General features: G+C 35.6%; 1 protein-coding gene across 5 annotated transcripts in view; it reads right to left on the bottom strand.

Annotated features, from left to right (window-relative positions):
• DLG2 (discs large MAGUK scaffold protein 2) overlaps positions 1-16,320 on the bottom strand; it is a 1,871,010-nt gene that overhangs the window by 1,405,413 nt on the left and 449,277 nt on the right. For all 5 annotated transcript variants that reach the window (XM_073215942.1, XM_037010570.2, XM_037010571.2 and 2 more), the window contains one exon: positions 3,175-3,249. In XM_073215942.1, the coding sequence (XP_073072043.1) occupies positions 3,175-3,249 (75 nt within the window). The remainder of the gene's footprint in view (positions 1-3,174; positions 3,250-16,320) is intronic.

Genomic DNA, 16,320 nt, shown 5'->3' with positions numbered 1-16,320 from the left:
AAAGTAATAAAGCCCAATTATAAGAATACAATCATTCCAAAGCAAATACCAAGGCATAAGAATAGGAGAGTGGGGAGAGGAATGTAGGAAAGAATCAACTCAACTTGAAAAAGGCACCAAGATAACAGAAAGATTCATTTATTATGAATGAATGTATGTATTAATTTATTTATAACTTGCTTCAGTCCACAAAGGATTTGAGACAGACAAGACATTCTCTTAAACACATGAGGCTAAGATATTCTCTATTTCCTGAGAGATGAGAAAATGGAAATTAATACCAGAATGACTGTACATATCATACATAGTTTTTTGTTATTTAAAGAGGCTTATGCTAACTATATAATTAACTAGCCATATTCCCTATTCTATAATGTAGATTAAGTTATTATCAGGTTATTATTTGATCAATTTCTATGTCTCAAGTGTTATATATAATCATATATTTGGAATGAACAGACTATTATAAATGATTGAATCTCAGTGCTGTGAATGTCCCTTTCTGCCTGATACTACTGCCCATTACACTAGCTCTGGTGGGAGCTTTATTCATGTTGCTGACTAGGGGATTAGTTAAGGTAGGGTTTTTTCTCTTTAATGGTTGCAAATAAGACAAAGAACATTAAACTCCCCCAAGCAAAATAAAACAGCAATATCTAGATTAATTTGAGGGAAAAAATAACTTAGTGATTATCAGCAGGTAATTGGGATCTTTCTATAAAATCAAAGAAGATTTGAGTAAGCAAAACCTCAGGTATAAGGCAGCTCCAGGGATTTCAGCCACCCAAGTTCCCAGAATTCTTTCCAAACTATTGTCATTCATATGATTCAATACTGATGACTACCAGTTTGATATCTCTCTAGTACAGATCTTGAATTCCCAGAAGAGAGAATCCACCTTGCCCTGCTGAGATCAGATAGTTACCCCTGGATCAGTCAGGCATGGCCAGAGACAGACTCACATAACCCAGACACAGCCACAGAGAGCCTACCTTGGTGGATGGGGTTACTTACGCACAGAAAAAAGCACAATTATTATTGGTTGTGTACTCCTCCAGAAAGTGTCTGCCCCATGGGAGATATAATTATTTTTAAGTAAATAGCAAAGGAAATCTATGAAACCAGCAGCTTGTAATTCCACAGCAGAAGAAGAAATATCTGATGCTCTCACCTGATCACAGAACTGAGAATCAGACTTCAATGTTGGCATTTCTGACTTTTGACCTTCAGGAAGAGTCTTATGCAGTCATGTATTTAGTCCTTAATGTCCTACCACAGGAAGACCTAATCTTGGATTTCTGGACCCTAAATGGTCCAAATCCAAGGTAGAAATGAAGGATGAATTATTTTTAATAATCCAAAAGGCAGAATTCTAATAATGGATTTACTTACGGTAAGATTCACAAAGTAACTAAAATGTCAAACATTTTTGTCTGAAATTATCAGTACAGTGTAGCATCAGAACTACATGTGGTTGATAAAATAGGAACACTATTTTATTTATCTTGGTATCTCCAAACAACTGGCATAGTACCTGACAGAGCTAAATCAGACTACTAAATTCTGTCTAGTTTGAACAAAATTCCTCAGAACACACATTCACCAGTACTGTAAAGGAAAGAGCATAAAAAGGACCCTTGAGGGTAAGAAATGGAAACCATCTACTTAAGAAGGTAAAATAGTATAATTATTCCTCTTTATCAAGAAACATGAGAGTTGTAAAATAATTTTTAAAACCTTACTAAAAAGAAAATCAACAGGTTGAAGATTCATTCATCAAACCTACACTCACAGGGCTCCTATCACGTAGCATGGATTTAGCTAGGTACAGGCATATTAGGATGTAGAACACAGGGTCTCCTTGGAGACACAGACATCCAAATCAGTAATTGTGAGATAATATCATCAGGGATACAATAAAAGGAGTGCTTAATGAAGAAACAGAATTCTTAAAAACACATCCTTTTTCTGCTGTCAGCAGAGTCCCTAAGCATGCACTCCCCTCTGACCATCTGCTCACAAAAGTATGACATTTCTATTCTCTGAGTCTCCAGCAGGTCTGGGCTGCCTGTGCACTGCTAGAATGCCTCCAAAATTAAGCAGCATATCCCTCCTTTGTTACAGGTGATCCCATCTTCACATCCTCCCACAGATAAACAAACAAACAAAAAACAAGAAAGAGGCTTCATTCTCTTACAAATCTGAGTGAAAAGTAGGCTCCACCAGGCCTACTATAGTCACAAATCATTTGATGATAGTTCAGCTGCACCTTTCAGCATCTGGTACCTCACCAATAGATGATGCGTGAGAAGCTCCACATACTACTTCACATTGCCTGCAAGGTGGATCAATGAGAGGAACTTCCAAAAAGTGACTTTTGCACTTCTTTATGCATCACACACAAATTATTTCATGACAAGCCAGCTGTCAGTGATGACACACAGTTGCCAGAGAGGAATTACTGTTATTTCTATTAGGCAATGTATGTATTAAGAGAGTATCACACAAACCAGCCACTTTATTCACTTACTTAGAGCACAGAATATTAGAATGAGCTCATGAAAAGAGACTTAGGGTATGTGAGTCTATGCCCAGCTTTACAATTGATGCATTATCCTCACTCCCTTTGCATGTAAGTCTCCCACTGGTAACACAGGAACAATGACATTAATACCTGTCTCTAAGGCACTTGAAAATTCTCTAACAGAAGATTTTACACAAACGCAGAGACTATTAGTATGCTAGAAAGACTTGAAAATTGCAAATCTGTGTGCTTATCACTATTAAACAGTCAACACAACAAGGACAGAAGAGAAAGCACCCTTCTCTAAGACCTTTCTAAAATCAAGTATCGCTGAATATGCAGCTACTGAGAAAAAATACATGTGCAAATATATTCATTTTAATGACTATTCAAATCTAAAGCATCAATAACCCATTTAGATAAATTCATTGCAAGTCATCCTGACTCCAAAAGCTAATGCATGGAGTCACAGGTATTTCTTACATAATGCAGAGCTTTCTGAAAAGACATTCTTTCTCTGTTCAGAAGGTTTGCTCTACTCTAGAATTTCTGAGAACATTCTAGTGCATTCCACAAAGGTTGTTCCAAAATATAAAAATGATTCTCCTTCATTTGGGCCAATGTTGGAATAATCAAATAACCACACTTACAGTACAGTGGTGCACAGGCATCCAAGCAGGGGCTTCCACTGAACAGTTCTGGGCTGGGCACTTGCCTTGGTTTTGCTGCAAATGAGTAAAAGTGATGTTATGTTCTGTATATTACATGTAGCAGAATAGCCTAGCTGACATGTTTATCAGTATGTTTATTACCATATTTAGAAGTATAGGAGAAGCCTCTGAGAATGATTTTGTGGTGCAGTGCTGTAGAAAACCAGGTAATTTCTACTCTTATCAAGGCATAAGAAATTACGCTTTGTTTTTCTATTATTCTAAGGATTAGGTTTTTGGCGCCAGGCTCCCTCAGCAGCTGGCTTCTTAGGCCCCAGCGGTAATCATTTGAGAACCTTCCTAACCTAGAGGTAGAACTGGTCTCCTCTCCTCCAGGCTTCCAGATAAAACTGACACGACATACTCCCGTGAGATCATGTAAGTCAAGGTATAGAAAGTCTTGCTTACTTGTCTCCCATTCCATACTGTGAGCTTAGATATCTCTCTACAGCATTTCATAGAACCCCAGAATGTAAAGTTGAACAGGACAGATCTTAAAAGCCTTTCTTGTCACATCAGAAACTGAGGTGCAAAGAAATGAAACAAAAAGCACAGAGATGTGACATTCTAACAATCTGCAAGGCACTTCTTTTTATATTAGAAATTTATCTCTACCTAGCCTATCCTTTTGTTGTAACTCCTATAAATTCGCTTCTAATTGGCCTTTTAGAGAGAGTGAAATGCTTCCCTTTGAACAACATTGCTCCATCCCTGTACTAACAAGGACTGATTAGTGCTAAAAGGGGAGGAGGGGATTTTCATAAAAACATCTTTTATCTTTTATTTATTTTATGGTATCTTCAATTATAATATAGATGTACTAATGTTAATAATAATCATAAACACCACAGCCATGATTTGTTGAGCTACTAAATATGCTAGAGATGGTTCTGGATCCATTGTATCACCATTAGTCACCACAACAGATATGGATATCAGTATTATGCTATTCTACAGGACAGAAAACAGAAGCTCAGAGAGGGCGAGCAATTCGCCTAAATATTACCCTGCAAGCAAGCAGCACAGCGGGGAATGCAGCAAGAATCTGACTCTGTTGTCCATGCGTGCTCCCTCTATGAGATACTCCCCCGCTATTTTTCAATTTCTGTTTAATGGGGCTTAAGAAGTGTCACCAACTAATATGATTTCATCTTATCAATGATCTAATATTTCTAACTTAACTGGAATAAAATATTTAATTTTATTGAAGTACTTGTGCTAAGAATGATTTTTTTGTGATTTATAAGCTTTCTAGAGCAACCTTTACTTAGGTGATCTATTTTGAAGGCATCACTAAACTCTGAAGTGATGTTTGTGTGATTATTGATAAAGTTACCACAAAAACACACTTAGTTCATCAATCTCCATGCTAAGTTTTTTTGTTCAAATCAAAATATGACATACAGTACCAACAGGTTATATAAAAGGTGAACTGAACTCATATCAGACAACCAAAGTTTCAAACTAAGCTCAACCACATGTTTGCTGCCATGAGATGCCCCGAGACTTGGTAGTAACATCTGCAAAAAGTATTAGTGTCTTGTCTAATTCATAGGAGTGCATCAAATGATAGATATCGATTCACCTCAGTGAACAGGAACAGATCACTATAACAATTTGCAAGGATATTACTAGTGAGAAGACAAATAGTAACAGGAAAAGTTTATTTTCCTTTTCTGATAGCTTAAGCCAGATCAATAAATATAATTAATCTGTATGTGAGGTTAAGCTTTTTTTCGAAAGTTGAAAGCATTATTAAGATGCTAGTTGTTATTTCTAATGATGAGCATTTACACTAAACAGCATTAGTGGTGATGATGAACCTCTCCTTTGTAATAATTCATAATTGTTAGTAATAGTGGTAACGAGCTTGTTTTATATCTAGGGAGTGTGTATCTTGATGGAGCACAGGGTTAAGAGGCAAAAGTTCAAAAAGTAAGTGAACTGTACTTGGGCAGAGGTATCTAAGTACTGATAAAATGTGATGGAAGCATAAATAAGGAAGGTTTGAGCTTCTATGGCTGCATCGCATGGAGTAAATAAAGATGGCAACCTGTGTCAGTCTGTCTCTTACTCCATTATTACCTGAGTTTTGGATATTAAGACATTCTAGTTAGTATCTTGATCAAGCAGATTAACAATATGGTTACACAGAGGCAGACACATGATAAGGCCTACTAAAGACAGAGGCTATGTGAACATGAATTATTTTTTAATCAATAGTCTGTGACAGAAAAAAAAGACTGGAATAGAAGTTAGGATCTTGGAATCAGAAGTGTTCCCATTACTCCATCTGTGGGACTTTGGGAAACTAATTCGTACTTTTCTCATGTATAAATGAAAAGGTTTTTTCAGAACCATGATTCCATGGAGAGGCGATGGCAAATTTACCCATGGATCTTTTCCAAACCTCATATTTCTCCCAAGGATTTAAAATGTTCCCTGCTCCGAAGGGGTAGACTCTCCAGTTGAGAACCCCAGTCGCTCTTATCTGCTGTTTCCATAGGACACAGTTATTGCACTGTGAGTTTGAGTGGTAACAAAGGTTCAGAACTGCTGGATCAGAAGGTCACACAAGAGCTTCCCACACAAGTGGGGTGACTGAAAGCCCCAACCTCAGGTTTTACCTACCTCTTTGCTCTACTTCTAAAGAAGATGAGCTCTCACATGGGTCAAGGAAACTGCCACAGAGCTGAAGGAAAGGGGTTAAAAACACTCTTTTTACCTAGGAATTTTCATTCTCCTTCTTGAGTATCTTGTCTAACATTGAACGTGGACATGATGATGGGAGAGTTTGAGGGCACCACCTAATTGGACGATCCCCAGCTTCTAGGAGGCCAGCTAGAACCAGAATGAATACTAGGGAAAAAGACACTCTGCCTTTACATTAATTCTTGAGCCAAAATCAAGAGCGAACATTAGAATGCCCTCAGGGGCCAGCCCAGCTCTCAAAGCAACAGTTTAAGATAAAAGTTGGTAACAAGTCACCCTAAAGACAGAGCTTTCCCCTCTCCTTCTGCTCATCCATCTACCTTGCATATTTATACCTGTAGATTGTTATGTGACTTGATCAGGACTCAGGGATCTGCAGTGCTAAACCTGAAAAACATGTTCTCTTAAGAGACATAACTTTTTTTTTTAAACCATCAGTGGGTTTTGTTTTTAAAAATACTATGCTGTTTAGATGGGTTGATTGTCTCCAAGTCTGTCATCTTCCCTCATTGTCTTTCCGATTTTAACATCTTGACGTATTTCATTCCAGAATATTCTGACCAAATGAGACAAATATCCCAGACCAATTACACCTCAGATGGATTATGTAAATATGTAACTACAAAGAATTCAAACAGTGACGAACACTTGAAAAAGAAAACTAAAGGTATTCTATTTCTTTGAAGTTTACAAAGTGCCTGTGTACACATATTAGTCATTTAATCCTCAGAACAGGTTTGTATATGGCAGAGTGAGAAATGATTCATCCAAATAAAATGTCATTCTGTTCACAGAAAAATGATTCTTGTAATCATTGTTTTTTTTTCTGGGTTGAGAAGTTTTGCACGATAGTACTATACACATACTGATTCACTGATTTATCTATCCATGTATTCATCAAACATGTATTACAAGGAAGGTACCTTATTAGGTGTATAGACAGATATAAAAATTTAAATTCCTAAGGGAGTTAAATACTAGGACCACTCATTCATTCGTTTAATTGGTCAACAAACATTCATTGAGAAATCAATATTAGAAATTAGATATATCAATTTACCTCTGTCTAAAGAAGTTTTCAGTCTCAGGAAAAAGACAAACAAACAATGTTACTGATACAGTATAAATAGCACATGACATAGGTGAATCAAAAAGACCCATCTCACCTATTCTGGTGTCAGGAATATGGGGTAAGAAAGGGTCATGGAAAGTTGTGCAGAGGAACTGAGACCAAAGGCAGGACTGCAGAACTCGTACTAGGTACATTGAGAAGGGCTTTATAAGGGGGACACTTCAGTATTCCAGTAACACTTTAAGAAGGAGAAAGGATGAGTAGAGGGCCTTCCAGCTAGAGGTGTACCACACACAATCTGATAGTGTTGAATTAAGGTATTCTCCAACTTGGTCAGGAAACCCTTTGATTCTGGACCTCAGAAACTTAGAATTAAGGGGAAAGAATGATTCTGTTACACAGAGAGCTAAATTCAGCCTTTCTCCTCATTTATCTCTACTTCACAGTATGTGGACAGTGAGGTGTGGGACAAATGAGAGAGCCAGTGCCAATCCTATAAAAAAAATGAAAGGCTCCTGAGTTTAGTATTTGGGAGAGTACATAAGATCCCTTCCTTATCTTTTCAGAACTTCTCAGGTATTGGACAGAGAAGAAACAGATACTAAAACATGATACCTAAAGGGAAAAATTAAGTGGCTCTTTGAATGACAGAACGAAACTGACATTTGAAAAATGTGTGTGTAAATGGACTGTTATTCATACTTCCTAAATGTAATGGAAAATTATATTTAAAGTATTAATTGTCAAAAACTAACATATTTGTTATTATTTACTTATTAGAAAACACATTTTCTGACTTATAGGGGTCTTGCTTTTCACCTAAGATTAGTGAAAGAGGCTTCAAGGTGCCTACACCGAGAGCTTGACATAACTTTCTTGGATTTGGGAAGCTAGTATATTGAGATCTAACTCCTACCTGAAAAGTTTAATGAGTGAGATAACATGGAAAATGGGTACTGCCTCAGGAGAGGGGGCTTCATCTGGACCAGCCTGCTCTTTAAGAGTTTGCCAAGGCCGAAAATCCAATCCTGGAGCCACTAGGATGCCTGTCATGAGAATCGTTTGTGTGGGTAGACTGCTGAAAACTTGGGGCTAAATAAATGCCTCCCTCACATTATAGGATAGAGAGGCCCTGAAAGGGAAACTCCCTAAGACCCACAACAGTGCTCAGGAGAGAAGGAGCCTGCAGCCAAACTGCCTGGGTTAAAATCCCAGATCCACCATGTACTAGCAAGGTGAACCTGGGCAAGTTGCTTAATCTCTCTTTGTCTCAGTTATGAAGATTAAAGGAATTAATACAAGTAAAGTGTTTAGAACTGTTTTATACATAATCAGCATTATGTGGCAGCTGTTATCTTTGTTTTGTTATTATTATCATTATTATTACATGTCAGATTGAGAGATCCAAAAATAAGCCAGTCCCAAGCCAATAAGAACTTTGTTCTCCTTTTTTTACTTCTTTCTTAAGCTGCAAACCTGGATCAATAACCAACTAGCAAATAGGAAAGAAACGAAAGAAGCCTACAGCATCCACTCCCTACAAAGCATATATCCTATCTGAAGACCCCATTACATGGAAGACAGAATCTTTAATATGGTAAAGCTTTCAGGGTTCTGATTAACACTTGGGACTGGACAACTTTAATTACTGAATTGAGACTGTTGTGGTTTTAAGTGATTGTAGGACTAAATTCCTTGCAAATGACTAGAAATTCATGGAAAGTCATGGGACTGCCCAAATTTTCATTTCGAGAACAGCATAGGCATTACTGACACTGCGAAGCTTGAAATATATATTGGGGAGCCCCAAATAAAGTGGCTTCTATTATTATATCCCATGAGTCCTATTCATTCAATGTATCAATTATAGATGTAAAACATACTCCTGGTGAGTGTTAATATTTTTCTTTCAATTTTGGACATAATTCCTTATAATGCTTCAATATATGACCTCATCCCTTTCTGGGTTTATCTTTCTACTTGCTTTTATCTTCTCAGGTTTCAAAGATGTTTCAAATAAGTTGGCCTGATTTGTTTCTGGGGAAATCTGTACTTAGACTGAAGCCATGCTGGGAACTCATGCCTTTGCCTCCTCTGTAAATGAAGAAAAAGCTGCTGACCCATTCTCCACAGAATGCTGAGAATGAGGGTTTTTTTCCCTGTGGCCATTTTGGTGGTGCTGAGTCATGCTCACACTTTCCAAAATCCCCTGTGACTCAGTTACTTACCGAGGATAGCAGAGGTTCAGTCTGTGGCTAACTAGTGTATAAAAGGGTTAGAAACTCTGTTAAAGTAATATTAGAGCCATATGGTTAGCAGGATTAATTCACTGTGATGAGTGAGATAAACTCTCAATTCTCAGGCTGGTCATACTTAGAGATTTACTATACTTGAGAACCAGTGTTATAACCTGACATTTTGTGGTATCAATGGAGAGTGGTCCCCTAGACTTGGATTTAGAAGTCATTTTCTATATGTATAAGGAAATAACATTTCTTGAGCACCTATTAGATGCCAGGCATTTGACACATTGTTAGGGCATTCTATCATCACATCACCCTGAAGGGCAGGAGAGGAAAGAATTCGTCACCATGAAGGATTCTCTGGACCCGGGCTAGAACACCAGACTTGGCACTTGCTAGATCTGTAACCTTATGTAAGTTCCTTAGTTTCTGTGAATTTTGTTTTTTTCATCCATTGAATGTAAAGAATAAAACCCAGTTTAAAGGATTATTATAAGGATTTATAAGATAAAACAGTTGACCCTTGAACAATACAGGAGTTAGGGGCACCAACTTCCCATGCAGTTGAAAATCTGAACATAAATTCTGATTTCCCCAAACTGTAACTACTAATACCCTACCACTGACCAGAAGCCTTATCAATAACATAAACAGCCAATTAACACATATTTTGTATGTTATATGTATTATATACTATATTCTTAGAATAAAATAAACTGGAGAAAAGAAAATGTTTTTTCAAATTGTCACAAATTTCCAAAGAATTTTCCAATATATTTAATGAAAGAAGTCTGCATATAAGTGGACTGGTGCAGTTCAAACTGTGTTGTTCAAGAGTCAACTGTACATGTCATATACTTAGGCCAGGGTCCAAACATACTCAAATAGTAATAAGATAAATGAATATATATTATATTAATATTAATATCTATCTTATTAATAGGATTTTTCTTCAATGTCACATAGCTCTTCTAAGCCTATTTTTCCATCTCTGATTATAAAAAAATATTTATCTTATAAGATTACTATGGGAATTATATGAGAATATGATTAGCACAAGAAAATGATTAGCAAACATTAGGAATTTTAAATCTAAGTCAGAAAGACTATCTGAAAAACTACAGCAGTTTTAAAGTGACTAAATTTGAGAGCCAGAATGGACTCTGCGATCTGGGATCACATACTTGAAATAATTGTCTATAAATATTTCTGAAAACTGTATTAGGGTATCTTAGAACTTTGTGGAAACATCTCCCAATATTCTCTGAAGTTCTAGAAATCTCTGAAGTTGAATTATTACTATGCAGAATTAGACTATTTTAAGCCTCTGAATACAAGATTTAAAAACATAGTCTTGTAAAGTAATTTAAATACCATTAATATTTGCATGCTCTCAGTGTGTCCTACTGACATAACAAAATGAAATGAGAGAAATGGATACACTTGTACTTTTCTCCTTGCAAGAAAGAAATTTTGGACATTATCTACTATTGTGGTCAATGAATATTGTTTATTGGCATCTCTTATCTACTATATCATAAAATACAAACTCCTATAGGAACAAAGTTTTGGATTTCTAAAATAAACTACATTTTCTTCCTGATACATTTTTAAGTTCATCTGTAAAATGAAAAATATCAAAAATTTCAGGTCCGTAAAATAAGGTTCATCCTCTGAGGAAAGAAACGTCATTCAGAAACAAGATCAAACCAATTCATTTCTATTCTCACTGCAACCATAGAGACAAAGAAAAAAAAAAGTGAAGAGTTCTAGCCTACTTAATTCTTCCTGCAATTTATAATTAACTACATGGGAAAGGGGACAATTACCATATTTCCAAAGAATAAAGGATTTAAGAAGTTGAGCTTTTGATAAGACATAATTACAACCTATTAAATATGCAATTCATATCAATTTGTTCTTATAATCTTCTTGAGTTTCAAAAAATGCATATACATTGGACAGACTTTTCTGAAAAATACACATGGAATACCATCAATTTAAATGCACACATTCATCTCTTATCAGAGGTTTTTCTCTGATATTTAAAATTCTGGCAAAACCTAATATAAAGAAAGGGAGTTTCATGGATATTATTTTTATATGTGTCTTATCTTGACGCCTGTGAATATATATTTTTGGACAAATGCTAATCAATGAAAGAAAGTGCAGGCTTTTGTAGGTAGCCAACGCCAAGCAGTCAGCCAGGAACAACTAGCAATTAGACCTGTCCTTGATTTAAATAGAACTTCAGATTGCTAAGTAAATTACATGTGTATTAATTCAGGACAGTTTTATTTTAAAGGACTAGCAAGAAAGCACTGTAGCCTGGAATCCTAGGAGATTTATAACAAATACCAGGGAGGGAGAATTTATTTTGCTAAAAATATATGTTTTTATTTACATTGTCTTTAGCAAATGATTTTAAAATGTTATATCAGTAAGAACGTCTAGAACTTCTCTTCACATTTTCTAATTAGAATTGCATTTAAATATAAATAATTAATTTTATTTTTGGATAATCATAAATACAACATGATAAATTATATATCTCTGTCAAAACAAGAAATATATGGGCTGTAAGTTTTTTAAAAGTGAACACTTTCTGAACTGTGTTCCATGCAACAGCCAGAATCCCTGCTGGTGTGGATAATAAATGGTATGTTCATATCTTAAATTTTGGCTTTTGGAATATTTTTTGAAATATAAGTGGTCTTCAGGGAGAATCTTTACTGCTGACCACACTGCTACTTGGAAAAGTGGTACATTTGAATATTTGAAGGCATTTCTGCCTAGGTTTCTCAAAATAATTTTAAGGAAATATTTGAAAGTGCCAAAAATTTTTAACTTAGATCTTAACTACTGAAAAATACACACATTCTTTCAGGGTCCCTTTTGCAGTGCTGGTGTGTCATATGTGGTTAGTTAAACAAATCTGGTTAGTTGGACAAATTCTGAGTAATAATCATTATCATAGCTTTTTTTAAGTTCCTTTTGGAGGTTCCTTGGGGTAAAGCCAGTCTCATACACTTTGTTTTCTTAAATGCCAAGCAATGTAAAAAAAAAAAAAAAGAAATGCTACGGACTCACATTCCCTTCCTAGGTAAGTTTGTATCCTGAAAACAGAGTACAACACATTACATCCTGCTTTGGGTGAAAAAGGAAAAAAAAACCAACCCTATAATGTCTTAAATTCTTTAATGACCTAATAATTTAGGACAATAAAGTCATTTTTGAATTTTCTTTTGTGTAGTTTTTACAAATTTTAATGATTTTATATTAAAAATATACTATGTAGTAAAAATTACTATACCTTTATATTTATGGGAAATATATACATGGTATAAAGTCAAGTAATTTTCCCCAAAATAAGATTAAGTATCATATTATATAAAAATCTCTAAGAAGTTAAATGGACAAGAGTAGACATTCCTTTACCAAACTGAAGACCTGATCTGACAGTTTTAGCTTTTGTTTAATAAAAACATACTTGTGACTTATAAATATTTTTATCCTTGAGTTTTAGTTTAAATTTTAGTTTAGTTTAGTTTTAGTTAAAAAGTTGGTTTATTAAAGATGTGATCCAGTCGCCATTTCTCTTGCTGTGTGAGGACTTTTACCTCTTTCAATCTGTTTCTCTTACACTAACATGACATTTCAAGTGTCATTTAAAGACCAGCAACTATTCACAGACAAGTTCACCAACTGCCTTTTTGTCGAATGAATAGTATCCACCACAGTACAAACTTATCTTTTACAAGTATTTATTATAAAGTGCCCATGATTCACACACATGTACATATGTGTGTACATGTATACACATGTTTATATACACACATGTGTGTGAGTTTGTAAGGTGCAGGAAGGAAGCATTTTATCCACACTTAACTTATTCAACAATGCAGTATCTATCAAATATCTTAAAAGAATCAGTCAACAATTATGGTATACCTGTCAGCACCATATTAGGGGGCTATGAATATGACTAGGAACTCCCCTTTGTCTTTCAAATTCTAGCAAGATATAGGCATATGTAAAAACTAATTGAATAATAGATGACAGCTATTACACAGATACAGACATTGATCTGAGGACATGGGGAGTGGCTGGCTCCATCTGGTAGGACAGTATCAAGGAAGGTATTTACATAGGAATCTGTATTTTAGCTAAATCATAAAAGTCAGGAAGTTTATTAGGTAAGCACCAAGCTAGAGAGTTGAGATGAATTTAAGGCATAAAGAAAAGGAGGTACATGGAAATGGGAGAATAGAAGAATTCAGATTGTCTGGGAACCAAACATAACTATGGTTCAAACTAAGGCATGAAGGGTGCAGAAACTAAGATAGGAAAGTTAGACAAGGGCGAGAACACAGAGGGTCATATATTTCAGGCCAAACTATGTGAACTTGATCCTTCAATTCAGTGCTTCTCAAACCTGATTCTTGCTAAATTCAGGCTCTGACAAAGTAATTGTAGTATGGGGCTGTAGAGTCTTCATTCCTAACAAGCTCTGAGGGGATGCCATTGCAACTGGTCAACAGACCAGACTTGGAATAAAGGGGAGTAGGGTACAGGGGACTCCTGAAGAGTTTTAACCAGAATTACAACATACACACAAATTATACAAACATACGTGTGAATAGATATATAAATAGAAACTGTGTGTATATGTGCGTATATACACACATACATATATATGCACACATACATATCATACATATATATGCATATGTGTGTATACGTATATTTTTTATGGAAGGTCTTAGTAGTTTGGAAAATGTATAGGGGTGAGAGGATGAGCAAGGTAAGAAGAACAGGAATTAGCACAGATTGTGCTTTAGGGAAAAATAAGAATCAAGATCAACTTCCACCTTTCAATCATAACAAGTGGAGAGTGACATGGACAGTAGGATAAAACAACTCCTACTTTTCTAAGTGTAACAACTAAGACAGTGGTATACAATCCAATGAGCAGAGAACAGAGTAGGAGAATGATTTATGTCCAGAGAACTCCAGCAAGTGGACATTTTCCTGGAACTTTTGGCTTAAGTTTACTTAATGGGTAAATAGAATTCTAAATTCTAAGAATTTATCCATTTACTGCCAAACCAATTTTTTGTAAAACCTGCTGCCCCATGAAAGGTTAGTTCAAGAGCTGACTTATGGAGCTACAGAGGAATAGATATGTGTGGGTAGGTGTATTAGAATAGAAGTATTGGGAGGGAGGGTTATTTGTGTGAGAGGACCTCAAATCTGAAATTAATTTTGAATGCAAAATGGAAGAAAAGCTACATTCAGTCTCTTTCTCTCACCAATAAATACCTATAAACCTGAGAAATGTTCACTAAAGCCAGAGGAAATCCTCATCACCATGACTACAAGAGAAAAACTTGCCTCTAGAATGGTAACTAGCTAACTGAATTAATGATCCCATTATGAAGTTTATCCTTCAGTGTCAGATTCCCCCAAAAAAGAGGAAAATGAAGAGGAAGATGAGGAGAAGGAACAGAAGTCTAAGCTATTTAGAGACTATCTGTTATACACAGCCACTACACTAAACTCTAGCATATATTTGTACTAGCTATTTCCCTTTTTGTCTTTTTTTCCCCAAGATCTCCACAAAGCTGGTCCTTTCACGTTTCCAGACTTTGTCCACCCTATCAACAGCAGCCCTGTCTTTTTTTACACTCATCCATCTTTCCACATTTCATGTAATTAGAGCAGTTATTGCTATCTGAAATTATGTTTATTATCTGAGTGCCTATTAATGACCCATCTGCTCACTCTGTAATATAAGTTCTATGAGGGCAGGGAACTTGTTGTATCTCTACTGCTTACAATGTTACCTGGCACATAGTACATGCACTCAGGAAATATTTGTGAGGGGAACTAATATTGCATTTAATCCTCCCAACAACCTTTTGAAGTGCTTATTATTTCATTTTATAAATAAGGAAGCTGAAATTGAAGTAGATTAAGAAATTTGGCCCAAACGACGGAACTAATAATTGGCAAAGCTAGAACTCCAGCAAGAATCTGACTCTGAAGTCTGTGCTTTCAAACACTATGCTCTGCTGCCACTCTGAGCCAAATGCAGGGTGGATGCCAACTGCTGCGCAGCTGCCCACTGCTCAGCTCTCTGAGGGACCTCAGACAGTCAGGACACTTTGCCTGGGCTACTGTAATTAGCATAAAATTGGTCTGACACCCATATGAACACACCTCTCACTCTTACACCATACAGTGTTCCTAGTGGTAACAGTAGATCCTAGTTTACTCTAGAATTTCCTCCTTTCAATAATTATAGCCACCTTTTCTCTGTATGCAGTATTTGTACTTTTCAAATACATAAATCCATTTGGTTCTCAACAATAATCCTGTGAAGGGAAGTACTGGTAAATCAGTATTATTATTCCAATTTCAGACTTGAGAAAATAAGGCTCAGTGAGGGAAAACTGAATTCACTAAATTACTAATATAGTGATTAGTAAACCCAACTCTATAACTTTATTTTCTGAACCTCGTCTAATACACATTCCCAAATTGCATTCGGTGAAATGTACATCTGTGCAATGAGACAGGTCTCTCAGGCAGCTGTAATCATGGGTAATCTACTTTAAAAAATCTTATCTACAAATATTCAGATGAAATAACAGGTAAATAATAAAGGGAACTAATGAATTCTTTTTACTTTATAAAGAGATTTATTTCAATTTTGAGCACAATGTGTTTAAACATTATTTGATTTGCAAAATTTGATTTGTACTTGTTTCCTTTGCAAACCTAAATTTGTCTCATAAAATAAGGTTTACCTAAAGGTCTTATAAAGGACAATCTTCTCAAACTCATAGGTCTTTACAAGTATATTTGGCTTTTTTATTCTCAGTGTCTAAAGGGGCTTATGTTGTGAATAATATCCTGGTAATCAAGTTTGGCAGGAATGACCATTTACTATAAATATATTGACAGATGACTGGTATGGTTCATATAATAAAATTTTATCTCATTTCTAAAAGTTAACTTTTACATACCGTGGATATATGTCCACAAAACTACAAG

The sequence above is a fragment of the Manis javanica genome, chromosome 11, assembly GCF_040802235.1.
Source record: "Manis javanica isolate MJ-LG chromosome 11, MJ_LKY, whole genome shotgun sequence".
NCBI classification, from domain to species: Eukaryota; Metazoa; Chordata; class Mammalia; order Pholidota; family Manidae; genus Manis; species Manis javanica.
The sequence above is the reverse complement of the archived record's forward strand: the minus strand, read 5'-3'. Positions and strand labels throughout refer to the sequence as shown.